The sequence below is a fragment of the Mytilus trossulus genome, chromosome 10, assembly GCF_036588685.1.
Source record: "Mytilus trossulus isolate FHL-02 chromosome 10, PNRI_Mtr1.1.1.hap1, whole genome shotgun sequence".
In the NCBI taxonomy this organism is placed as follows: domain Eukaryota; kingdom Metazoa; phylum Mollusca; class Bivalvia; order Mytilida; family Mytilidae; genus Mytilus; species Mytilus trossulus.
Window position 1 is genome coordinate 45299254 of NC_086382.1, and position 26783 is coordinate 45326036.

The window sequence follows — 26783 nt, forward strand, 5'->3', positions numbered from 1 at the left end:
GAAGTAATAAGTTTAAACAAAAATAAATAAGGCAAACATAATGAATGGATTTGAAATGATTAATAATAATAATAATAAATTCTTTATTTAAAGAGGGTAAACTCAGTTAGTTACAATAAACTAATCTTCCCTGAGGCCCTCACATACAAATTACAATACAATCAAAACAGATATTTACACATAGTTAATTTACAGTCATGTAGTTCAATGTATTGTTATTAACATAAGATATAATGCTGTTTAAGAAGTATACATGTAGTCAAAAAAATCAAATGAAAATAAAAAATATACATTACAAATGCATTGTCATGATTGTAGCAAATATTTCTTATCAGGATTGTGTTAGGTACTTCTTGATACTTTGCTTAAAAGTAAAAGTGTTTTGAGCCTTACGCATTTTGTGTGGTAGTCCATTCCATAATACTGATCCAGAATAAGCAAAGGATTTCTTAAATAGTTCAGCTTTTGGCTTAGGAACTATCAGATTACCTTGAGTGACACCTCTTAAGGAGTAAGGATTATTATCTGATTTCAGTTTAAACTTTTGAACTAGGTACATTGGTGCTTCCATACGCATACATTTATATAGAAGTAAATATTTGTGGTAATTTATTCTATTGTCAACTGTCATCCACCCAAGTTTTTTAAATAAGGGGGCTGAGGGGGATAAAGGATCTGCATCTAGAATTAATCTTGCTGCTCTTTTTTGGAGTTTTAAAATTCTTGTTTTCCCTTCATTTTTACATTCACCCCAAATAATACAGCAGTAGTCAATTAAGGGAAGAATATACCCATTGTAATATGTTTTCCTTGCATTTATATCTAAAAACTTCTTTATTTTAGAAAGAAGGTATATTCTGGATGATATATTAGCACAAACTTGGTCAATTTGATTTTTCCAGTTAAGTGTGTTGTCAATTTTAACACCTAATAATTTTTCACATGAAGAATTTTGTAAAACTTTTGAATTTATTATCAAGTTTGGTTGATAAGTCTGAATTGATAGTTTCTGTTTTGTTCCAGTAACCAAACATTTTGTTTTATTTGCATTAATGAACATGTTGTTCATTTTACACCACTCTTCAACCCTGTATAAATCTTCTTGAACATCATCATGTATGTTTTCTATGTTTTTCCCAGATTTATGAAGAGTGGTGTCATCAGCATATAGGTCTGTTTCACAATTTTCAATACATAAGGGAAGGTCGTTTATAAATAGTACAAACAATAGGGGACCAAGTATAGAACCTTGGGGGACACCAAATTGATTGATATATAGTTTAAAGAAACAAAAACAAACAAAGCATTTTCTATAAGGATGATATCTTTTTTGTTGATTCATATATAGACATTTAAAAATTGAAGCTCATTATTTCAAATGTTTAAAATTTAACCATTGAAGGTTGGTCAGTGTTTTTCAAGAAGATGCTTAAAATGTGTTTTTTTTTATTTGATATACTCAGACATAATAAACATATTTTTCATACAAACAGAATGGCAAAATCTGAAAACTGCAAATAAATTTGATGTCATAATTTAAATTCAATTACTAAAATGCTAGAACAATGAAGCAACACTTGGTTTATAGAAAAACAAACCCAATCAATTGGTCAGAAAAAGTATAAATCAGTGCAGAATAGAAGAAACATAAACAATTTTGTTCACTTCATAGTATATTCTCATCAAATTTCAAACCTTTAATATTTGACAATTAATATGAACATCATATATAACTCCATATGCCTGCCTTCCACTTCCATTCTGTTTTTCTATTGTTTAAAATAGTTGTTATATAACATAGAATCACAACTAGATGCCAATACTAGTAGTGTGTGCAGTGTCTGCCGATGTTCTGGCCATCTTTTGATACCTTGTCACATATTTAACAATCCTTACGTCATGTCTTTTTCTTTGCCGCTGTAGATTTACCAGTAGAAAGAAGATTCGTTGTTGGTCTGGTATTGTTATTAAGAGTTTTTAAATTATTTGCTTTGGGAGCTGGTGATTTAGAAACAGTTCGTTGACCAGGCGTACTTAGTCTTTGTGATTTTTCAGCAGTGGAACTTTTAGTTGAATTCTGCGAACTCTGCAATTGAAAAAAGAATCAACTCTGACACTAATATATACATATTTTCATTTCACATTAAGACATACAGATGGATAGCTATTTATCATCCAGTGGCAAATTATATGCATATATAGTACAAGAAAAGTTATTAAATGCAATACAATTAAGTGAGTCTGTTTTTTTATTTGCTAGCTCACAACAGTTTGTAAGAAGACATGTCACCCTACTGGACAATTCTAAACTGACCAGTCTTTGCCTTTTAAACTTCATAATGCATTGTGCCAAGGACCTAAGACATTTCATTTTCAAAAATTATTAAGCAGTTTATAGCTGTTTCTGACTATAGTATTGGAATATTTTATATTAAAACAGTTGACAAATAAAGTCATATGATGTCATCGAAATCTTGTTTTTAATTAAGAACTAGTTCTGTTATATCGTCTATGTACATATGTTTGTATTATTCCAGTTAAAAAAAAAAATCTGTCCAACAGCAACATCAAATATCTCCCCTGAAACCAATAATGGTTAAACAACAACATCAAATATCTCCCCTGAAACCAATAATGGTTCAACAACAACATCAAATATCTCCCCTGAAACCAATAATGGTTCAACAACAACATCAAATATCTCCCCTGAAACCAATAATGGTTCCACAACAACATCAAATATCTCCCCTGAAACCAATAATGGTTCAACAACATCAAATATCTCCCCTGAAACCAATAATGGTTCAACAACAACATCAAATATCTCCCCTGAAACCAATAATGGTTCAAGATTCCTGATATTTATATGATACCAGGGATGAGGTTTATTACTTTCAAATGTAATTGATTAAATCAAGGATACAATATCTAATATCTATATACATAAATGAACTTACCCCTGATTTACCACCAGAACCAGGCTTTTTTCCCTCAGCTGAATTTTTCCTTGATTCTCTTTCCTAAAAAATAAAATATTTATATGAAAAAAATTGGGAAATATTTCTATTATTCTTTAAAAATTGTTCTGTGAACATCTCGTTGAATACTTTTGAAAAAAAAATCAAACAGATGAATAGAGCACTGCTATTCACATAAAATAAATAATAGAAAAATTAATATTCTGTCAATCTAAAGTTGTTGAAGTAAATTAAGTATCTTTATAGAGGTTTCTCAATATGAGTATACCCTTAGCCTTAGTATAATATTTTTTTATTTTTTTATTAAGTTGTTACATATTCAGTCATAAGTTAAGAAAGAAAACAACTAGTTGCAAGTAACTGTTTATGTAAATTACAACTTTAATATCATTATACCGATGTTTCTGGAGTTGGTTCCTCTGAAAGAGAATTTGGATCTTCACCATTTTCAACCTCCCCATTTATTGCACTTTTTTGTCCCTCCTCTTCTAATCTGAATTGCTTCATCAAATCTAAAACATTTCTACTTTCTCTTTGTATACCCTGCAAAACAATATTTTCCATTTAAATGACTTTAATTACTGTGTACAGATATTGCCACTAATGAAAACATCATCTTTACTTTTCAACTTTTTTCTTCCAGGTTCATAAATGTAATGTCAGATTTTGAAACAAAAAAACAAACACAGATCTATTATCACTGAACTGGTAAATATATTTGTTTAGGGACCAGCTGAAGGACCCCTCAAAGTGAGGGAATTTCTAGCTGCATTGAAGACCTGTTGGTGACCTTCTGCTGTTGTCTCTTTGACACATTCCCCATTTCCATTCTCAATTTAAAAAAACGAAACCCTGAGTGATACATTCTTAAATATGCTAGCTCATCAGATTATCACAAGGTTACAGTCAACAAGAAAGATGTTCACACTAACATAAAACACTGAGCACTCAATTCTATGCTCTTACTTCTTAAATGCTATGTGCTTGGAGGAGATGCAGAAGATAACAATAAGGTCATGTCTGGTTTGACTGAAATAAGGATTAAACCTTATACCTCTCCTGCATTGGACTTTTCAGACAAATTGTCCCAAAAAAAACCAGGAACCATGCAAAATCATTTTGTAAACAAGTTATGTCGCACTACAGATATTTAATTTGTACTGATATCAATTTTTTGACTGCGTTATAAAAGTAATAAATGACTTACAGTTATCCATGCATGATGTAGGACTTCACTGGCTGATGACCTATGGGCTGGGTCTGTCCTTAACATCAATTCTATGCATTTCTTTGCTGAAATATATAAATATTATAAAATCTCTTGAAAATATAATTAAATGTGGATCTACTTCTATACCTTTTAAAACATAAATTTTGAAATATCACTAGAAAAAAGGGACACAGATGATACCCGGGCTTTCATATCATATAAAATTATAAAGGGACATAATTTTAGATAAATTTGACCTTCTTTTAATCACAGGAAACAACTTATCTAAATTTGAAAAAAGTGTTTTCCTGTTTGGCAGCTGCTTGCCTGCTGTACATTGTCAAATCAATTTTTCAAGCAGGGGTATAATTAAATTTGTCTTCTGTCAGTGTTAAGAGAGGTTATTATATCTCCCTAGTGAGCTTGTAAATTGTTAATAACTATTTTTTTTATAACCTTACCATCTTCTGATATTGTATTCCATACTGGATTTGTTGTATAATCAATTTCTCCCTTTTTAATAATTTCATACAATTCTTCTTCAGTGTTTGCCTTGAATGGAGGTGAACCACATAATCTGAAAAGACCACCTATTCTTAAAAGGAATCTTTAACATACACAAATGAATAACCTTTCCATCATAAAATATGTATCATTGGATATGGCAAATAAAAACATCTATTAAAGGAGTAGGTCTGGTAAGGGTAGATTTCGGCCTCAAATTTTAGGCTCATCTGACAAAATATTTTGGACAGTTTTCAAACAGTAAGTGTCTATTTCAGTTGATTCAAGAAGTTTATGTGAAAGATTTTGTTTGATTGAGTCATTAACAAGAATGTGTCCAAAGTACATGGATGCCCCACTCTGACTATCCTTTTCCATGTTCCATGGACCATGAAATTGATTAATAATCTAATTTGGCATTAAAATTATAAAGATTATACTATAGGGAAAATATGTACTAAGTTTCAAGTTGATTGGACTTCAATTTCATCAAAAACAACCTTGACCAAAAACTTTAACCTGAAGCTCCCACTTTCATTTTCTATGTTCATTGGACCGTGAAATTGGAGTCAAAAGTCTAATTTGGCTTTAAAATTAGAAAGATCATATCATAAGCAACAAGTGTACTAAGTTTCAAGTTGATTGGACTTCAGCTTCATCAAAAACTACCTTGACCAAAAACTTTAACCTGAACGGACGCACAGATGGAAGAACGAACGGAGCCACAAAACATTTTAATCTGCTGCATTTGTTTGCACCTGTCCTAAATTAGGAACCTGTTCAGTGGTTATTGATTATTGATGTGGTTCACAGGAGTTTCTCATTTTTTATATAGATTAGACCTTTGGTTTTCCTGTTTGAATGGTTTTACACTATTTAATGTGGGGGCCATTTACAGTTTGCTGTTTGGTGTGAGCAAAGGCTCCTTGTTGAAGGCAGTACTTTGACCTATAATGGTTTACTTTTTACTAATTTTGACTTGGATGGAGAGGTTTCTCTATTGACACTTATACCACATCTTCTTATAATTTTATCTACATAGTAAATGTTTAAAATATTTCACTATTACTTACAATGAATACATGATGACACCCATGGCCCAAACATCACACTGTTGACTGTAAGCCTTATTGTCTATTATTTCTGGAGCTAAAATTTAAATTGATATCATATGTAAATATATTTAGTGATGAAAACACAATCAGCATTGTTTAAAGAAATAGTAGAAATAACTTTTGAACTTACAAGTTGCACAACATAGGCTTTATATTTCTCCATCCTTGTCGCGGTGGTTTTGTAACTTACTTATTATATATAAAGAAGTTTGCTTCTCAGTTTCAGAGCAATTAACTTTTTAAACCACTAGTTTATATTGATAGGGGATTAATAAAGAGCAAAATAAATATATAGGTCACCATGCTTGTTTTTGAGATATAAGCCTATGAAATATTTGGCGCAAAATATTCTCTCTTGACTTTTCATAGCTTTATCATTGACAAAGTTGAAGTTCTCAAAAACTGTTAAAAAGTAATTAAAATTTTATAAGACTTTTACAGATGGCTTATCATTATACATGTAAAAGATTTATAAAAAGAAAAATGGGGGTCACCAGCACTTTTTTTCAAGGCATTCAAATGGATAAAATCAGAGGATTCCGAAAATCTGAAAAAAAATCCAAAACATGACAAGAAGGCTTCCTTAAGGCAGTTTCCCTACTCAAACTACTGTTTATAAGTTTTGTGCAGGAATCTTTACTAAGAAAAGCATTGCTTTTTTTGATTTGGTTTGATGCCCCTTTATTGGCCTTTCTCTAATTTTTGTGCTATTTTCACATTTCCTGACCAGTGTGAGAAAAATATTTCTCCTCACTAGTGAAAAATCTGTTCTCGGCAAATGATTAGTCGAAATTTGATTATGCATCAAAATGTTTTGTTTTCTTCTCAATTTTCCTATTGTGACGTCATGAAAAAAGGCGACCTTGCCTGATGACGTCGCTTATAAAGAGCACAATTTTCTGAAAATCTTTGAAAAAGAACGATAAAAAGCATTAGAGAAACAGATTCCGACACTATAACTCGTGTATTACGATATTTCTCCACTCTCGAAAGTTAAATTTTATTATTTAAAGGGCTCGGCAAGCCTCACACTTTTTAAAAATAATAAAATTTAATTGTCTCGAGTGGAGAAATATCGTAATACACTTGTTACAGTGTAAGAATCTATATTTAAACATTAAAACAATTTATACAGTAAGATTTTTCTAGTGTAGAAACAAGTAATGATGGTAGCATACAACCCAAGGCAAGAAACTTACATTCTTTTACAAACCAGTAGATAAATATAGACTTGTTCCTTTGACAAATGACCAATTTGTCGTTAGAAGGTACATTAAGACTAATTAAACTATTTCAGACCTATCTCAGAATTAACTTTCATAACGATGCGATGAATTTTTGCACAATTATTATAAATATTTCTATTGTGATTGCAGCTTATCAAAGATGGATCCCTTTCAGAATAGAAATATGATTCTCTTGAGGGTATTTTAGCCCTTGGTAAGAGATGCATTCAGAACAAAACTGTTCAATTACCACTTTTAAACTACTGTGTTTTGCTTTTTGTAGAGACCCTTATGATTTTTGTTCTCCTTAGATCCTTTTTTTTAAAAATAAAGTATTCATATAGAAAGGATACAGCTTGTTCTACATGTAAATAGAAGTTGTTTCCCTTTGCATTAAAATTCTAAAAGTAAAAGCTTGAACTTAATTGACAAATCTTGAATTAGACATATCAACAACTCTACTAATGAAATATTTTGTTGTTTTTCGTCTTTAAGAACTTACACATATAAATAGGAGTTCCACAAAAATCTTGCATCATATTATCATGACCAACTCCACCTTTCACTACTGACAAACCAAAATCTGTAACCTGGAATAAAAAAAATAAAAAAAGTTATTCCTATGAGGTTCATAAATTTAAACTTCACACCATTCTAGTAATGCTAACAGCAAAATATGTTGAAGTCCTAGTGGGTTGGTTTGATGTTTTTTTAATTTTTAGTAATTATTCCCAAAATGCTGAATTTGATGCGCCCCCCCCCCCCCCCTCCTCTAAAATACTCCAGTGTTTGGTCGAAAGCTTGCCAGATAGGTGATGCACTGTTTTGTAATATGCTGATGTGCATATACTGTAAACAAAAATAATTTTTAGATTCACTATATTTTCTTGACTAGAAAAATAATGCCAATCTGAACTAATTACATCAAGTAAATTTGAAAATTGCAATATTAAATCACTGCAAAATGGGTTAAAAAGAGAAATAAAGTATCCGCAAAAAATAAGTTTGTTTACAATATCAATAATCAATAAACCCAACCCCTCCTCAAAATGAGACATTTTCAAAAGAAATGAAGCAGCAAATTATAAATACCTAAAGATGAAAAGAATATTTATTGATCTAACACTGAATAATGAGAATATATGTCATAAATAATGACAATAGGAAGATCTAAGTAACAAATGAATAGTGTATTGATTAATGGCTGGGGGAGGACTTCCTTACTTATTTGTTCATTATCACATCTTTAGAAGCATAACCACCTTGTTAGAAATATTAATCCATGAAACACCCATTTGCACAGGAACTTGATCTTTTAGAAAGCTTTCATGGATACAAATCTTTGATACAAACCATTCAACTTGATACAAATTCAGAACTTATTTAAGTTCAGTTCTAAATGAATATATCTAAAATTATCATATTAATACTATGAACTAATTATTGAATGCCATCCTATTCAAATGTTCATTCAATATAACATATGAATGGAAACAAAACCGTCTTTAAAATATCCTTGTAAAAATTATCAATATCTAGTTAACCAAACAAACTCCTATAAAAATATTAATTAAGTTTTATATGATCTGACAAGGAACCTATCTATAAACTCATCAATATTGCACTGATGCACAACCATTAATTATATACAATTCCACCAGCCCCTGCGTCATCTGAATTGAATATATTGGTAAATATGAACATACTATTGTTTTCTTCATTGTGTTTAAAGGAGTGAAAAGTTTTCATTAATCGGAATTTCTAATACATTTTGCGCCATTTAACCTTATACTTTCTATTATTAAACCGCCAGTGTTGCTGAGAAATTTCTATGTCATTATTATTTTTATCTAGATTATTGACATCCATTATGGTAAAGTTTTTTAAATCATGGAAGAATTTTTTTATTATTATTTTTCTTTCATATGAGCTGCGTAGGATATTAATCAACCTTATGAAAATGAATATATGCCATGATAAATGCATCTGTTAACTTTTCTTTCTTTTTGTCTTCATATCAAACATGTCATGCATTTATTGAATTTTTTCAAAATAGACCTAGATGATATTTTTACAAGTCAATTTTTCAAACCTGGAAAATTCTTTAGGCCAATAAAACATTGTTCTTTTATCTGGTTCCCAGTCAACTCTTAATATCCATGCCTATTCTAACACATTAAATGAATATGTTTGTTTGAATACTACTACAATCCAGACGTTTTTGGTTAATCATTATTCAATTTAATTCAAAGTGATTCCCTATAGTCTATTTTGAATGGGTTTCATAAATAATATTGCTGGTGAATGTTTGTCTGTGCTTGGGTTTTTTCCTTACTCCAGTAAAAGAACTTTACAGAGTTAGACATATCTCCAGTAACAGTTAACAAGTACTAGTACAGGCAAATCTTATTACGTAGCTCTCTGTCATTAAATTTTCCAACTACTTCAATGACAGGGTTTCTATAAAAGAGCTCTAATTACTGACTTTGTTCTTGTATTGCAATGGGGAACAACTTCTAAACAGAACAAATGTGCAAATGTCTTAGCCAGTTGTTTCCCCCCCCCCTTTTTTTATTATTAAATTAGAAATGAAGTTGGTATTTGAAAAATGAAATATTATTTCTCATGCCATTAATAACGAGAGTTAAGTGAAATAAGCCCAGCCCACATATAGCATTTGTACATGATATTCTGTAGATGAAATTGTCTCCAGCTTGAAAACACACATGACTTAAGGGGCTTGGAATGCATGAAGAAATATAAACGCAAGCATTTGAGACATATTAAGAGTCAAAAAGGTAATTAATTCCCCTAAATTGTACTCTTAAATTTACCTTAACCAGTATATGGGTCAAAATGACATGTATAAAAACATGTTCATGCAATGTCAAATGCATAGATTGTACAAGCTTCAATGCATGATAGTTTGTGTTGTCCACATGTCTTTGACATAGTTTAATAATTTTGCTTACTTGATTTGTGTTATAGTATAGATTTTCAGCATTTAACATTAATTTTTGTTGTAATGGAGGCAATTTCTACTCTTTAATCCAAGCTCAGCCTCGAACAGGATAAAACTTTCAGATTGCTTCTAATTCATTTCAAATTACATGATTTTAACATTTATTCCCTTCAGTAATGATTATTTCATCTTAGCAGTAATCTTGCCTGACCAGAATGCTTAATTACACCCTTACATCTGAAATCGGAGCAATAAACAGTTTCATCTAATTAATATGGATGCCTTACAAATTGTTTCATGTTAATATGGAAGTTTTATAGGTATTGATGCCAATATCATCATGCAATAAAAAGTAGAGTGATCATTAGGCTTGAAGAATCAATATCCCTTGATATCTGTTTACACCTCTTTACAACATTAATTATTCAAGAATTCTCACCTTTATGTGAAGTTTATCTGCAGGATCCTTCGGGTTTTGACTAAGAAGAATATTTTCTAATTTTAAATCTCTATGAACTATATCTGAAATGTAGGAATAAAACATGTAATAAAGCAAAAAATTGGCTTATGATCACAGACCACAGTAATAGTTTTATTTATTACAAATTACAACTTCAATCTAAATTCTATTAAGGAACATCTAAAAACTTAACTAATAGACCAGGGATAAGCTTCATTAACTTTTCTTTACTATGAGTGCAATACACAACATACATCAAATATTAATACATTTGTACTTCTTCAATAACATGACATTAAAAGGATACATTTATATAACTCAATGCACCACTTGTATCTGAAAGCACTTTTCTCAATGCTAAACTTTTTTCTAGAATTGTTGTTATTAATATTATTAGAAATATTATATCTGTTTAAGAATGTTAACACATGTTACACATAAGGGTTATTGATGTTGTACATATGTGTAGCTCAATGTCTAGTGTTCGGTGTAGCCTTTTTGTGGAAAGATATTTGAAGCGTCTATTACTTGATGTTATCATTCTTAGACTTGCAGGTTATCCTCCTTTGAAACCTTTCCAAAAGTTATCCTTTTTTTAATGGAGTGTTTCCTGGTTTTTCATCAAGTGCAATATCAAAATGTTTAAACCCGCTGCGTTTGAACCTGTCCTAATTCAGGAACCTGATGTTCAGTGGTTGTCGTTTGATGATGTGGTTCATGAATGTTTCTCATTTTTTAGACAGATTCTTACCTTTTTTGTGTAAATATGAAATTGCATCAAACATTTTTTTCATTATAACTTTTGTATCTGATTCTGAAAATTTCTCTTTTTCTCGTAAGACATCAGCTAGTTCTCCCCCTTCACATAATTCCATTACTAAAAACATTTTCTGAAATGGAAAATAAATGTTTTCTGTAAGATACAAGCCAGTGAGTATGTCGAGCTTTCTGCAACTCAAGTTGCAGGCTCGACAAAAATTATGATGATATTTGGTGGTGGTCAGTTTTTAATGGTGGAAGAAGCCTGGGTGAAAGTCATTTGTAGTGGAGTAACCTGCCACATGCAGGATTCAAACTTACAACCTCAGTGTTAACAGGCTAAGTGATACAGTAGCTGGACTAATTAAGACTTTTCGTCCACTGAGGCCCCAATGTGTAATGAATCACTGGAATAACTGTCTGACAATTACTTACAAAAGCACTTTGATCTGTAGGGTTTACAATTTTTTGAAGATAGATTAGAAGATCATGTTGACGTACATTCATAGTAAGAAGGGGCTTGACTAATCCTGGTTCATTCAGCTAAATCATTGCCATTCTCATGATACACTTTTAGAAAGTAGCTCAAGTGCATATGTACAAATGTGTTGGCTTATATGCACCGATGCAAGGGCAACCATGATCTCGTAAGATTATGAGCGCTAGAGAACTACCTTTAAGAATTTTCCTCAGAGTTCAGTATCTTTGTTATTTTACTTTTCACTGAAAGTGCCAACATTTTTTTATTACATACTATTAAAAGTGTTTTCCACAAGAAAAATCTCTGTGTGAAGAATGTACTTTAAAATTATGCAATCTAAAATTAAACTTAATTTTCTTAATATTATGCAGTTTTCTTTGTCCTAGCAGGGACCTACGTGGATCATATTTATACAGAAATGTAAGATGCACCAGTCAAACAACTAATAATTTGTTTGAAGAAATAAAAAAAAAAAAATGACACTTAATTTTCTCTTAAGAAATAAATTCTATTTTTAATTAACTACATGTTTGGGCTTGGTACCATAGAGTTCTTAAAAATCTTATGTTTAATACCGTTGTTTACTTTCAAATCATTAAACAGCATGCATATTAAGTATGGAATAAATTATTTAATTTCTATGTGTACTTTAGTGAGATTTATAGAGAAATAAAAACCATTTAAAAAGGAACCATTTAAATCCTACAATTTAAGATTAAGTTTTTAAACTTGTTAACTCATTAAATGTAAAATCATAATTTTGGCATTTTCAATGAACAACAGGACAAAAAGTTCAATTTAAATATACATGTTTTTTTTTGTTTAAACAACTCTTGTTCTCTGTAATCCTAGAACTAATCTAGCAGTTATATCAATTTTTTCATCAGAATGATTTATTTTATTTTAAACATATTTTATCTAAAAAAATTTGTAAGGGTTCCGCGGAACCCAGTGTCTCGCCTATTTTTGCTGTAAATCGCAGGCTCAACAACAATGAGGAAAAAAATCAATAAAAATATTCCTCTTGTTACTATTTTATGATTGTAAGAAAATCTAAGTCCATTTAAAAGTAAATTACAGAAAAAACGGAGTAATCTTTTTACAAAATTTACTTCTGGATACAATCTTATGATCATAAACAAGCTTCTGTCCAAGTTTGGTACAAACCCAGGATAGTTTAAGAAAGTTATTAAAATTTTAAAAACTTCAACCACAGAGTGAATGTAATGGTTCCCTGCAGAAAAACTAAATCCATTTAAAAGTAAAATATGAAAAAAAAGAATTTATTTATTTACAAAATTTACTTCTGGATACTATATTATGATCATAAACAAGCTTCTGTCCAAGTTTGGTACAAACCCAGGATAGTTTAAGAAAGTTATTAAAATTCTAAAAACTTTAACCACAGAATGAATGTTATGTTTCCCTGCAGAAAAATCTAAGTCCATTTATAAGTAAAATACGGAAAAAATGAAAATTTATTTTTACAAAATTTACTTCTGGATATTATCTTATGATCATAAACAAGCTTCTGTCCAAGTTTGGTACAAACCCAGGATAGTTGGAGAAAGTTATTAAAATTCTAAAAACTTTAACCACAGAGTGAATGTTTTGTTTCCCCGCAGAAAAAACTAAGTTCATTTATAGTAAAATATGAAAAAAAAGAATTTATTTATTTGTTAAGAAGGCATATCTAATGAAGAGGCTGAAATAAGTTGACATTTTGACATATGTCATGAAATTAACAAAAATAATATTATCAAAATTAAAATTTTGAAAATATTCAGGCAATTCCTTTTTTGGTTAAAAGCTTTTTAAATGATAATGTAACACAAGAGTTGACGTTTTGCAATGATTTTACTGAAGGAAGGTAGTCGATATTCACAAAAAAAATAACAAATTTTTAAAGTATTTAGAAATTCTTTTTCTTTATGAATCTAGCCTAAAATAATAATGTAATACAAGTTCCAAAAAGTTACATTTTACACTGATTCTAGTCAAGATAGTTAGATATTGGTCTTTGATGTTTTTATATTTTAGGTATAAAACTGTGTAAATAAAATTATGGCTTTTGATTTTAAAAACATTGTAATTTGTAAACAGGGACTTTTTTCAATCAACCAAACAGTTTTTATAACTGTTAACTCAAACAAAACAAGTTTTATTGCAACAGTTCATATTTCTAAAATCAGTCCAAGTTCACAATTGTTTTAAAAATAGTTTTTAAAATTAAACTTCTTTCAAGTTGTATGACTTTATGAGAAAGGTGTCTTGATTACTATCAGTCTAACTTCACAAGTAACTATACAAAGGTGTCAGACCATAAAACTTCCCTTTGTTAATCTCCAACAACACAAAACAATACAATGTATCTTAACCCTAATAAATTTCTAACTCAATAGTTAAAATTTATGACAGCACTTTTTACAGATATATTAGTGATTTAGCTGGTTATTTAAAAACACTTACTTTACCGGTTTCAAAAACTTCATTCAGTTTGATGATATTGTCCTGGTCGACCATTTTCAGTATAGCCACTTCACGCTCTAGTAATTTGATTGCAGATCCACCCGCCTGGTAAAAAAGAGAAAAAAAATATTACAAAATTATAAAATGCATGTTCCAGGAGCATGGGTCAACGTATGGTCTTTTCCATTGCCTATATCATTATCTTTTAAAAAGCACCTTGAATCTAGCCAAGTTGAAATATATTTACAACAGAGACTGTAAAATATCCGCCTTTAATAAAAACAATCGAATTCCTTAAAAGACAGTCACGTCTGCCCTCATGAAATTCTTCAGACACATGACCATAACTGATGGGCTGAGTGAGGCCAAATGATCTCTATGGAAAAGAGATATGCCAATGCTTAAACAACTGCATACCAAATATCAATGCCTTATCATGAGTGGTCCCCTTTTTCTTGACCTCGTCACCAACTTCATCATGTAAACTATGCAAAAGAGTTTAAGTCAATTGGCCACAACTGAGGTTATGGGGTCAAATAATCAAGATATGTCCATGCTTATACAACTGAGTACCAAAAATTGCTGATTGACCATTAGTGGTACTCCTTAAATTGACCTAACCACAAACTTTAATAATTTGTTGACCTTGCTGCTGATGCAGGAAACAGCATACCTATGTTCTACTTTTTTACTCCGTCAAGACGAGACAGAAATCTAGAAGTCGAATATTATTCTCTATTTTTCAGAAAAACTGCCATTCTTCTAGTTTGAAAAAAAATATGTGTACAAATATTAAACAAGTTGCTTGATCACATCTCACATTAAGGTTATTTACAAAGTTAACTTCTCCCGTCTGAAAAGGCCCACACACTATACACTTGTATGGGGAATGTCTCATTGGCACTCATACCACATCTTCCAATATCTATGTGATGTTAGCAAAACAGAAGTATGAAAATACGGGGCAAATAAAAATGTTATTTTAATTGTGTTTTTTATATTTCTTGTATTGTCATATTCATATTTGATGACAGGAAAATGCATGCATCTTTTTACCTACACCTATATAACTGAGGCAAAATAAAACTTTCACTCAATGACAGCTTCATGTACTTAGTGAACTATATAGAGTTCATTCAAAATCTAGTCTTTTCTGTTTTTATTTTCAATGTATCTTTATATGAATGGAATTAACATTAAAAAGTTCGAACTCACTCTAAGCTCTTTTCTTAAGGATATGTGGCCACCCTACAGATTAAAGCAACATCAAGTAGCAGTAAACAACCCATGGATCAATGACCTTGTCTATTTCTCACATAAATTTCAAATTTCAATGAAATAAAAAGTAAATGCTGGATTCAAATCAAAACAGATTATACCCAAACCTCATGTATTTCAATGAAAATATCAAGCTTACACCACCATAATCAAGTTCTTATATAATAATATTGTTATCAATTCTACAAGTGATTGAGCAAAACAAATACACTGTACATTTTATCAATTTAAGTCGAGTGATTTCGGCAAGTAATATAATTTAATGCAAAACATGGTACTCTCAAATATAGTGAAAGTATAGATAATATAATGATTTAGGTTTTTTTTTTAAACTTCTCCTTAAAAAGACTTTTCCTAAAACATATCATAAAAGTAATGGTAATTCCACCATTACAAATAAATGTTTACATCTACCTTGAACATAATTACGAGGATTAAGCTTTACACACTTATAATACGGATCATTTAACTATTTTCGAAATATCATGTTATAAATTTAATTTTATTTAATGACAGTTAGCTTAAGAAGTTATAATAAAAGAACATACATTTGTACAAGGTCACTAACAGGGTTGTTTACAACAATGGACTGGATTTTTTTTTTTTTTTAAATCACTATGAAAATTTCAAGTTCTCATATCCAATTCAAACATTTTTTAATTAGTGTAATTAGATAATTAGGTACATGTATTCAGTTGATCATGTAAAAGGAATTCAATCACTAGTCTATGTTTTATAACACTGCACATGCATCAATCAATTAACCTTTTACTCAAGCAATGGTAAGACAAATTTACCAGTTGATCATTTGAAGAGATGAATTCAAGCTGCAGCTGAGAAATAAAAATTTACCAATAGGTACATGTACATGTATTGTGAAAACATAAAGCTTGATGTATAAGCAAAGCAATAAACAGCTGCACTATAAGCAAATGTGTTTCCATTGATATTGGGCAACCCTGCAACATTAATTTTCCTTGTATAAATATCACTGACAAATTTCATGACATTTGGACCGACCATGCAAGGGCTGTATTACCAGTCAAGGTCGTTAAAAACTCCCATTTGTATGACATTTGAATATATTTTATGAAATTGTCATATAAAATGTGTAAATTGTTCCCCATTTTTATAATTCAAAGTCCTTCTAGTCTAAAATGTTATTTATGCGCTCGATTTACCCATTTCAAATTTTCTTTAAGGATATATTAGAGAGAAAAATTGCCAATATTCAATAAAGCAGAAATCAAAAAATGTTTGAAGGCCATAGCTACATGAAAGCATCAATGCCTTCAATTGATTGTTGTTTGCTTAATGTCCAGTGGCAAACACTTCATAAATATTCAGGACAATTCAGACATTAATGATTAATGACATTCAACCAAATGTGATATCTTTTTTGTAATAGCATGAAAACAAGAATGGGAATTCACATTTTATTTTATTAATTGAAAGCAAATGATCTACATCAAGTTTCCACCAAAAGTGATCAATTTATAGATAAGTTTTTAGTTGTTAGAATTTGAAACCTATATTTCTCCATCTATATACATTTTAGTGCCTTAAATTTCCTTCAAGAGTTTAAAATAATAAAGAATAAAATTTAGTCAATCTTTCACGATTAAATTGTATGAATTCCATATTTATTTGAAAATGTATCTCTATAAAGGTTTTTGAACATGAACTTTAATATCAGTTTTTCAAGGTTAAAACCATAAATCTTTGGATATTTAACAAATATAATCTACAAAAGAGATTTTTCAGACAGATATTTTACAAATAGTCCATACAAACTAATAGCAAATTCAATAACAAGCAGATTATTAATCATAAATTATAGTCTATTAATCGACTATTATTCAATGAATGCAGAATGTTTGAAGTGCTCCATAAAAAATATAAATGATCTCTTCTGATGACAAGGTATATTTACCTTTTCTTTATTAACGACTTTCATGGCCCAATATTCATCTGTTTCCTTGTGTGTCACTTTGAAAACTTTTCCGAACATTCCTTGGCCGATCTTTTCACCTACTTCATAATATTTATTTATCCATGATTCTTCGTCTATTCTGGTATGTGGAATACTGGAATTTTCTGCACTGCCCTTCCGAGGCATCTTGTTTGCCATCTTAATGGATCTTATCTGAAATTCTGAAAAGTAAAAGATTGGTTTTATATTTTTCAATTACGCAAGCCATATAAATCATAAATGTACATGTATGCATCTATTAACATTCATTTACAAAAAAACAAAAATTCTTATAAAATCAACTGGCTTTATAAATGTAAGACCAAAATGTGAACACATGTGTGTATTGCTGTGCTGATATCAAATGTTTAAAATTGTAACAACAATTTACCAAAATATTTTTTCTTGTATACTGGCATCATAATTACCCTGTCAAGTTCCTTCCCACAATGCACTGAAGCAATTCACATCAATTCTAATATAGATCTCATCTTTAATATTGATGATTTCATCATAATTAACATTTACTGACATCATTACACCTAAGCCCATTTTTTCTTAGCTAAGTGTTTATGGTAATAAGTTTTAAACTCACAGCATTTAATCGACTTTAGACAATAAATTTGAAACACACCATCACGTATATATGGATCATTACATGTTATACATACTTAAGGAAATATTTACTATTTTTTAGCACCTTTTAGCATGTAATTCACAAATTGGGTTTGCATTTTATGCAATCAAGTAATATAAATTTTATGCATGCTTCAAGATCAACTTATAAGTTTTAGCAATGATTTATGCAATATTTTAAACAAATTAACCAAAATAACTTTCTAAATTTACTTTTTGAAGAAGTTGCCTGCTCGTTATTCACTGTGTTACGTGCAAATTGGTAAGAAAGCATAGTTTAAGCTATTTCACCATGTAACAAAGATTTTATTTCTTGTGTGTCCATAGACATCCGCCCTTTACAATCCTCTTCAAAGATAGCACCAAATATGGGGTGTCCTAGGGTGCTATAAACAGTTTCGTACTAAAAACTAGGGGTATTTCCCCAGTGAGATTTACATACTGATGGAATTCCCTGCTATTTATATACCACTAAATGAAAAAGTTGATTGTTTTTTATGTTCAATGTGAAAAACATATATTAAAGTTCAATTAAAATGCCACTTTTGTCAAGATTTAAAAAAAAAAAATGTTTTTGTGACTTCCTTCTATATGGGAGGCAACTCCATAAACAGCTGATTTTCACCTGTTGCAAAAAGCACTTTGATTTGTCAGGTAAGATAGCTCCTTTCGGAGCAGGCGAACGTAGGCTGAAACTACATTTTCTTAAATCAGCCGGACAAGCTCTTCGAAATGCATATTACCCGGTATAAGAAATCTCAAATATATGCACAGGTTACTGATCCATGTGTCCAAAGGTGGTCTGTTTTTAAGGTTTTTTAGGGGGAAAATGCCTAATTTCCAGCTGATAACTTGTACCAATTTGCATGTTAAAACAAGAGATGTTGGATATTTTTTTATTTATTCAGAAAGTTCATAGAATTATCTTTCCATTGATGTATAGATATCTATATAACTATGAATATCTGACTTCTGCATGATGGGTCCACTATTACATGCCCTGTTACAGAATGACGTCACGTAAAAAACTGTTGATTGCACCCCTAGCACTTGTGTGCATTGTCAGGGCTGTTGTCATGAAGACTACAGCAGACTATGAAGGTACACATCAGTATCAATGGTTATTGGTCAAGAAATAGGAATAAAACATGATTTTTTACACATAGGATATCTGACCTAACAGCTTCTCACAAAATTGTAATCACTATTATGAGGGTAAAATTAAACATGGATAAATATGGATATGCTCGCAATCAAACCAAAAAATCAATGTTTGATTTCATTCTATTTTTGCCTTTAGGGAGCTACCATTTGATTTTTATAGGGGGGCTAGGATGAAATTTGAAAAAAATAGGCAGGACAGGAGTTTTGATTAAAAAAAAAAGGCAGGATGAGACACTTGCAAAAAAAAAAAGCAGGACCGGATAGAGTGAAAAATAAAAAGGTAGGACAGAGATTACAACTACAAAAAAATGCAGGACAAAATTTTTCATCCTAGCCCCCCCCCCCATAAAAATCAAATGGTAGCTCCTTTATCATGTACATGTTTATCAAATTGAGACCTGTTTTTTGTGATATAGTTAATAAAGTGTGTCCTCAGTAAGAATTGGGATTATCTGGCTTTAGCAAAAACCTTGAATTTCAAATACTATAATCTTATCAACTCAAACTTAATCCCACTTCATTCATTTTCCATTTTTCCAATCAAATTCTTACCATGTGTTGAAACAAACACTTGTATGCTGGTATCTGTCTATTTTACAAAGAAATCTAGATATCTTCACTTCAGATAGAAGAAATGACAATTGTAATATATATAACAATTATTTATCCTAAAATTGTTTCCACTAATCCTGAACTGCACTAAATCAGTCTCTCACAATCATGGAAATAATGTTTTCAAAAGGGCTAGATTCCAACTTCAAAGATCGAATGGTAAAACATGCATTCTTACACGTAAATGAAAAAAACAAATAAATCCTGCACTACTTTATAAATGACACACTATCAATATCCATTGTGAGTTTAAAATGAGACCAAATTTAGCTGTAAAAAATGTGCGTTTCAATAGTGTGGTAATTTCTTTCCAGGTGTCCTTCTAACATTCTGATACAACACTTGTCAATGACACAAAGACTTAAGATACTGTTCAATAAGTACCCTATGAATGTTATGTAAAATAAATTGTAATTTTTGGATTAACAACAAATACTAAATAGTCCTAAGTACAAAGCTTTTGTGTTTACATTTAAACATTACAAGCCAACTGAGTAGTTACGTTGTGTATGGAAGTGTTTCGATCATTTCTCATTGCTAATTACAGTCAAAAGGCCGTGAACCGCGATTATGATCTTCAAGTTAATTTCAAAGTTTTAAGTTTTAAATGTGTTGATAACCAAACAACATTGTATAAAATGTCTACAGAAAACCTAAATGTTTTTGTTTGCTTTCTTTCAAATCATAGATAATTAATTTAAAGTTATTTAGTCATTGAAAAGTTTTCTAACTGACCTAATTATAGGTATAAAGGATATAGGTTTGTTTAACCAATAATTGTGGGATATACCAATAGAATTTATATGTGACACAGTAAAAAAACATTACTTCTAATCCAGATTCAAATTATCCATTTTATACAAATTTCAGTAATCAAACACATTTTCTAAACACATTAAGATTGTGAAAATCTTGTAAACAAGTAATGACAAAAGGTTTCATTTCTCTGCCAGTCATAGAACAGATAAAAACGCTTCAAAGACATTTTCATATTTAAAGCATTTTACTCAACTACTATATTTTTGTATTTATCATACATGAGAAGACGCCAAATAAAATTAATGGCTAAGGTAAAATATCTAAATGATAAAGGCTGAGTAGATCAACAATGTGACTGATGACTTAAAAGCAAATAAGATTGTAACATATTAATGCCAATTGAGAAAAATAAAACTGTATGGAACCCAGTGGCAATTCCAGGGGGAGGGTTCCGGGGGTTCAAACCCCCCCCTTTTTTTTTGCGATCAATGCATTTGAATGGGGACATATAGTTGGAACCCCCCTTTGTCCTGGGTTGGGAGCCCCTCCTTTTTCAAATGGCTAGATCCACCACTGGAACCGAATCCATAGCTAATAATATTGTGATCAGTCAAATATACATGTAAATCATTAATTTCCCACTTCAGAATCTTAAGGAGTCTGAGGTCTATGTGTAATTTAATTCTTTGTACCCCAAAATGAAAATAATGTCATGTCATTAGCCTATGTTGTGCTGATCACATCATTTTGTCTCTGATGATGAGTTACTTCATTAACAATCATACTAATCCAAATAGTTATGACGTCTTGCAAGGCTATTTTATTTTTTTTGCTTTGACGCCTTCTGATGTGTTAAGGCATCAAATCAAACAATAAAATAGCCTTTCAAGAGTACCATAGGCGGATGCAGGGGGCCCTGGGGGGCTGTGCCCCCCCCCCCCTTTTGTGGGAAAAATTTGGTTGATTATATAGGGAATCACTGAAGCATGACTGGAGCAGGCCCCCACTTAGAAAAATTTCTGAATCCGCCACTGAAGACGTCATAATTATTTGGACTACAATCATACCAAATATTCTTATTTTTGAAGTAACAATGCAAGAAGCTTGAAGCACAACTAAATACAAGAAAATAAAATTAAACAGATGAAAGGTAATGCTCTGGTCCTCATTTCACAGATGGTTACAGTATACAAGTTACATGTAGTACATGTAGTTACAAATGTATTTCTCAAGTAATATGTACCTATAGTATTATACTATTGTTTTTAATTTGTTTGGAACTATTTTAAAGTACATTACTACACGTAAAATTAACAGGTGGAGAACAACAAATAGCTTAGTAAACTAATGACTAATGTTAAGTGCTGACATACAGAACTATATGCAACATGGGTTTTGATCATTGTTGAAGACAATACATTAACCAATACATGTAGCTGTAAACTTATGTAATTTGGACTCTGATGGAAAGCTTAAGTTGTCTCATTGGCAATTATACCACATCTTTTTATTTTCATAGATAATTTATGCAAATAATATAACTAGAGCAAAGATTAAGCATGTGCTGCACTATCCACCGTGGTACTAAGCTGGTGATACAGGAAATGTGACCAACAAGATGGACAACTTTCCAAAGAGTATTACCACTCCAATGGCCACCATTACAGGGATAGTTTGTATATGAATTCCAGTAGCTACAGTACTCAGTAGTGAGTACTAAAATTCTCAACATAGTTATAGTATAAAAGGAGATTTTATCTTTACTGCCTATACCATGAACATTTATAAAATACACAGCACATTGTGCCTGAGGATAAAATATCTTTGAAGTTTCATTTCTTAATTCAATTCAAGAATTGTAATTACACTGAAATTTGCTGATTATGTATTGGAATTTTTAAGCTTAAAAATAAACAGCATCAAGTATTCAGGAGAAAAAAGTCATATAAATGATTTTATCATAAAAAGAATATAACTTAAAATTCTGTACAGGCCAACTTACATCATTTCTCAAAATCTCTACATAACTAGTCATTACTAGACATACATTGTACAATGCAGGTACATTTTTGAAGCTCTGAGTAAGAGTTAGGTGGTGGGAATTCTATTATGGAGAGTCTTATTTCATGAATTTTACATTTCACATTCCTCTTACTTTTCTACAATCCCTTATAAAGTATCATGATCTATAAAAGTATCCAAGACTAAATTCATACTTACCAGAATTATTTTTATATTCCATGTTTGTATATAAAAATATTCACTTCTCAAATATTATTTAGTACAGTTCATTATTTCAGTAAATATTATCCAATAACCATAGTAAAGCATATTAACTGTTTGACATTATTCTTCACACAAAGATATATAAGGCAGGCACGTTCTATAATAAAATCCACCGAACATGTATTCTTTATTTGAACATTATAACAGAACAATGGAGCTACTAAGCTATCTGATGAAGGCATATAATAGATTAACAGGACAGCATTTACACACTTGAGTTATGCCACAGTGTCCTTTAAATTTATCTGATTGGGTCAACTGACAATTATTTGATGACAAAGACATGGAAATTATAGAAATATGAGACAAGCTTAATGAAAATTTAATTTCCACGACACCGAATATGCTCACTATCTTTCAAGCTTAGTTAAGATAGGGAATACAAACACTTTCACAATTATAAAAAAAATAATCTTCGAAGTATGATTGCCAATGAATAAGATCCCCATAAGTGGCCAAATGACACAGAATTAACAATTATAGGTGACTGTTTGGTCTTCAACAATAAGCAAAACCCATGTCACACATTCAACTTTAAAATATCCAGAAAAGACAAATGTAACACAATTCATATGAAAACTAACACTAGCATGGCACACTGGATTTACTGTGTTTACAGAATTTCTAATATAAATTTTGTCTGTAACTTTAAGAAACCCTGGGTTCCACAACAAATAACCATACCACATAAAGAAACCCTGGCTTCCACAACAAATAACCATACCACATAAAATTGCTAAACTGAACAAACAGAGGCTTTCTTTACCAAAACAAATACATTTTTATAATTGTATAAACTTTGAACAGCTTGCATTTTGAATTTTTTTAAGTTAAGCTATCATCAGACCAGTCTAAATAACCTCATAAAATGTGCTGTATTCAGTAGTTGCAATGACAATTAGAAATTCTTAAATAAACAAATTACTAGAGCCTGTGTGTATGGATATGGGACATTTTTTGTAAAATTAAATACTTCAAATTGTCTAATTTAGCACTGAGCATAGAAATATTGAACTAATGGCAAACATAGTATATATTTATGCTTTGTTGTAGGCAAGCTGGATACAATAGAAAGGCGACTAAACACTTCAAATATCAAGTGTTTGCTTTATCAAAATTGATCTCATGTCTTCATAATTTTGGACATGACAGTCGTGTGTATTATTAAAAGGCTATTTCTAGGTAATATTTAGATAAGAAAATAATGTGTTCACAAAGCTTTGATGACAATTATAACTAAATATTGACACTTCAAACAAAATTTATTTTGGTTCGTCCATAAAACTTTGACATGAACTTAAGACGTTAATATTGATTTGTGGTAAATAATATGTAGACTTTACTTAACCATGTTAACAGTAGCATGTATACTGGTTTACAGTATTATGGTTCATTTACATGATGTACCGGTATACAAAGAATAAACCAGTGCTAATCTATCCATCCATAACTTACAAAAGACTTACAGAATAAGTTTTATAGTGATGGTATTTTACATGCAATTCATCATGTTAGTTATTGATCATATATATGTAGATTTTTTTAATAATCAACAAAATATCAGCCTTAGCCTCATGCTGACTTGACTCTGTATTGAAGGCTCTAATGAGCATGATGAGCATACAATGTATCCATAAATTAAAAAGATAATTTAGAGAGAACATTTATGCCCTTCCTGTAACTCATAAAGATTTATTATTTCATAATACATGCAGGTTTATCTTCTCTATATTACTATAAATTTAGAATATTTTGGACTTGCAGGTTTTTTTTTATCATAACTTTGCATGTGACAGAACTGTTTGTTATGGTACAACTCAGCAAATGTCAGTCCTAATCTTATATTGATTTATTTATAAAGGCTATATATCACCATCTTACATATGTGCATATATGTTAACCAGTTGCTTCGCAGGGCGCAGCATTATACGACCGCAGATGTAGAACCCTGAACAGATGGGACAAGTATGGACACAACTTTTAAGTTTGATACAGCTTTAAATGTGGATTGTGATTAAATAGTTGACACAACATAGGTTTATGTCACATTATGATTTGGACCCTTTGGACCTTATAAATGTAGACCAATTTGAAAACTGGACCAAAAATTAAGAATCTACATACACAGTTAGATTTGGAATATCAAAGAACCCCATTTATTCAATTTTTGATGAAATCAAACAAAGTTTAATTTTGGACCTCAATTTGGACCAACTTGAAAACTGGGCCAATAATTAAAAATCTAAGTACATTTTTAGATTCAGCATATCAATGAACCCCAAGAATTCAATTTTTGTCAAAATCAAACAAAGTTTATGTTTGGACCCTTTGGACCTTAATGTAAACCATTTTGAAAACAAAACCAAAAATTAAGAATCTACATACACAGTTATTTTCGGCATATCAAAGAACCCCAATTATTTAATTTTTGATGAAATCAAACAAAGTTTAAATTTGGACCCTTTGGGCCCCAAATTCCTAAACTGTTGGGACCAAAACTCCCCAATTCAATACCAACCTTCTTTTTATGGTCATAAACCTTGTGTTTAAATTTCATAGATTTCTATTCACTTATACTAAAGTTATAATGTGAAGACCAAGAAAAATGTTTATTTGGGCCCCTTTTTGGCCCCAAATTCCTAAACTGTTGGGATCTCAACTACCCAAATCAATACCAACCTTCCTTTTGTGGTCATAAACCTTGTATTTAAATTTCATAGATTTCTATATACTTAAACTAAAGTTATTGTGCAAAAACCAAGAATAATGCTTATTTTGGCCCCCAATTCCTAAACTGTTACAACCAAAACTCTAAAAATCGATTCCAACCTTCCTTTTGTGGTCATAAACCTTGTGTCAAAATTTCAAAGATTTCTATTCACTTAAACTAAAGTTACTGTGCGAAAACCAAGAAAATGCTTATTTGGGCCCTTTTTGGCCCCTAATTCCTAAAATGTGGGGTTCAAGACTCCCAAAATCAATCCCAACCATGCTTTTGTGGTCATAAACCTTGTGTTAAAATTTCACAGATTTCTATTCACTTTTACTAAAGTTAGAGTGCGCAAAACTAAAAATATTCGGACGACGACGACGCCGACGACGACGCCAACGTGATACCAATATACAACGAAAAAATTTTCATATTTTGCGGTCGTATAAAAAACTCTTAAAAGGGGACAAAATTTGAAGATACCAAAAATACAACATTGAAATCACAAGTATAAGAAAACTAGTTGTACGCATTGAATGGTTTTGCACAAGTAATTCTTGGGGGCCCTTTATAGCTCAGTGTTCTCCCCAGGCCTTTTTAGCGTCGCGGTAAGCTATGGTTGCTGTTTGGTGTGAGCCAAGGCTTCAGGTTGAAGACTGTACTTTAACCTATAATGGTTTACTTTTACAAATTGTGACTTGGATGGAGAGTTGTCTCATTGGAACTCATACCACAGTACATCTTCTTATATCTATACATACAAAAATGTGTATAATTAGGAAAAGATAAAAGACATTACTGGCTACTCAAGCTGAATAACAATGAGTAACTTCTTCCATTATGTATGATCATAGAACAAAGTGACAACATATATAACACACTTAATTAATTAATATCTCATAAACACATAAATCGTATATTATAATAACTCTATTAACTGGTTGACCAGTTCAGAAAAAAAAGCATGCACATTGTTGCAACTTAATTACCACAAGTTTAATGAATGTGTTTAATGAAGCAATGAAGCAGATAATATCCATTCCATTTATGTTTAAATATCCATAGATGTGTACCATGTACAAACTGACATATTTACTGATTAAACAATATCATGCTGTGTTCCTTATTTTGAAAACTTTGGATCGCTAAAACTTGTACAGGAAAGTAAAGAAGAGAACTTTGATGTAAAAAGAAGATTAACT

General features: G+C 30.7%; 1 protein-coding gene across 3 annotated transcripts in view; it reads right to left on the bottom strand.

Moving 5' to 3' along the window:
• Positions 1 to 1268: 1268 nt before the first annotated feature.
• Positions 1269 to 26783, bottom strand: part of LOC134687446 (serine/threonine-protein kinase 33-like) — a 33466-nt gene continuing 7951 nt past the window's right edge. The window contains exons 1-12 of one of the 3 annotated variants that reach the window (XM_063547751.1): positions 22806 to 22842; positions 17376 to 17596; positions 14165 to 14269; positions 11207 to 11345; positions 10435 to 10517; positions 7536 to 7623; positions 5766 to 5841; positions 4650 to 4765; positions 4186 to 4271; positions 3375 to 3521; positions 2958 to 3020; positions 1269 to 2086 (exon numbers count right to left, since the gene is read on the bottom strand). In XM_063547751.1, the coding sequence (XP_063403821.1) occupies positions 1898 to 2086; positions 2958 to 3020; positions 3375 to 3521; positions 4186 to 4271; positions 4650 to 4765; positions 5766 to 5841; positions 7536 to 7623; positions 10435 to 10517; positions 11207 to 11345; positions 14165 to 14269; positions 17376 to 17596; positions 22806 to 22827 (1335 nt within the window). In that variant the 5' untranslated portion in view covers positions 22828 to 22842 and the 3' untranslated portion in view covers positions 1269 to 1897. Of the gene's footprint in view, positions 2087 to 2957; positions 3021 to 3374; positions 3522 to 4185; positions 4272 to 4644; positions 4766 to 5765; positions 5842 to 7535; positions 7624 to 10434; positions 10518 to 11206; positions 11346 to 14164; positions 14270 to 17375; positions 17597 to 22805; positions 22843 to 26783 lie in introns of those variants that run through there. The other 2 variants (XM_063547752.1, XM_063547753.1) reach the window with 2 other exon arrangements.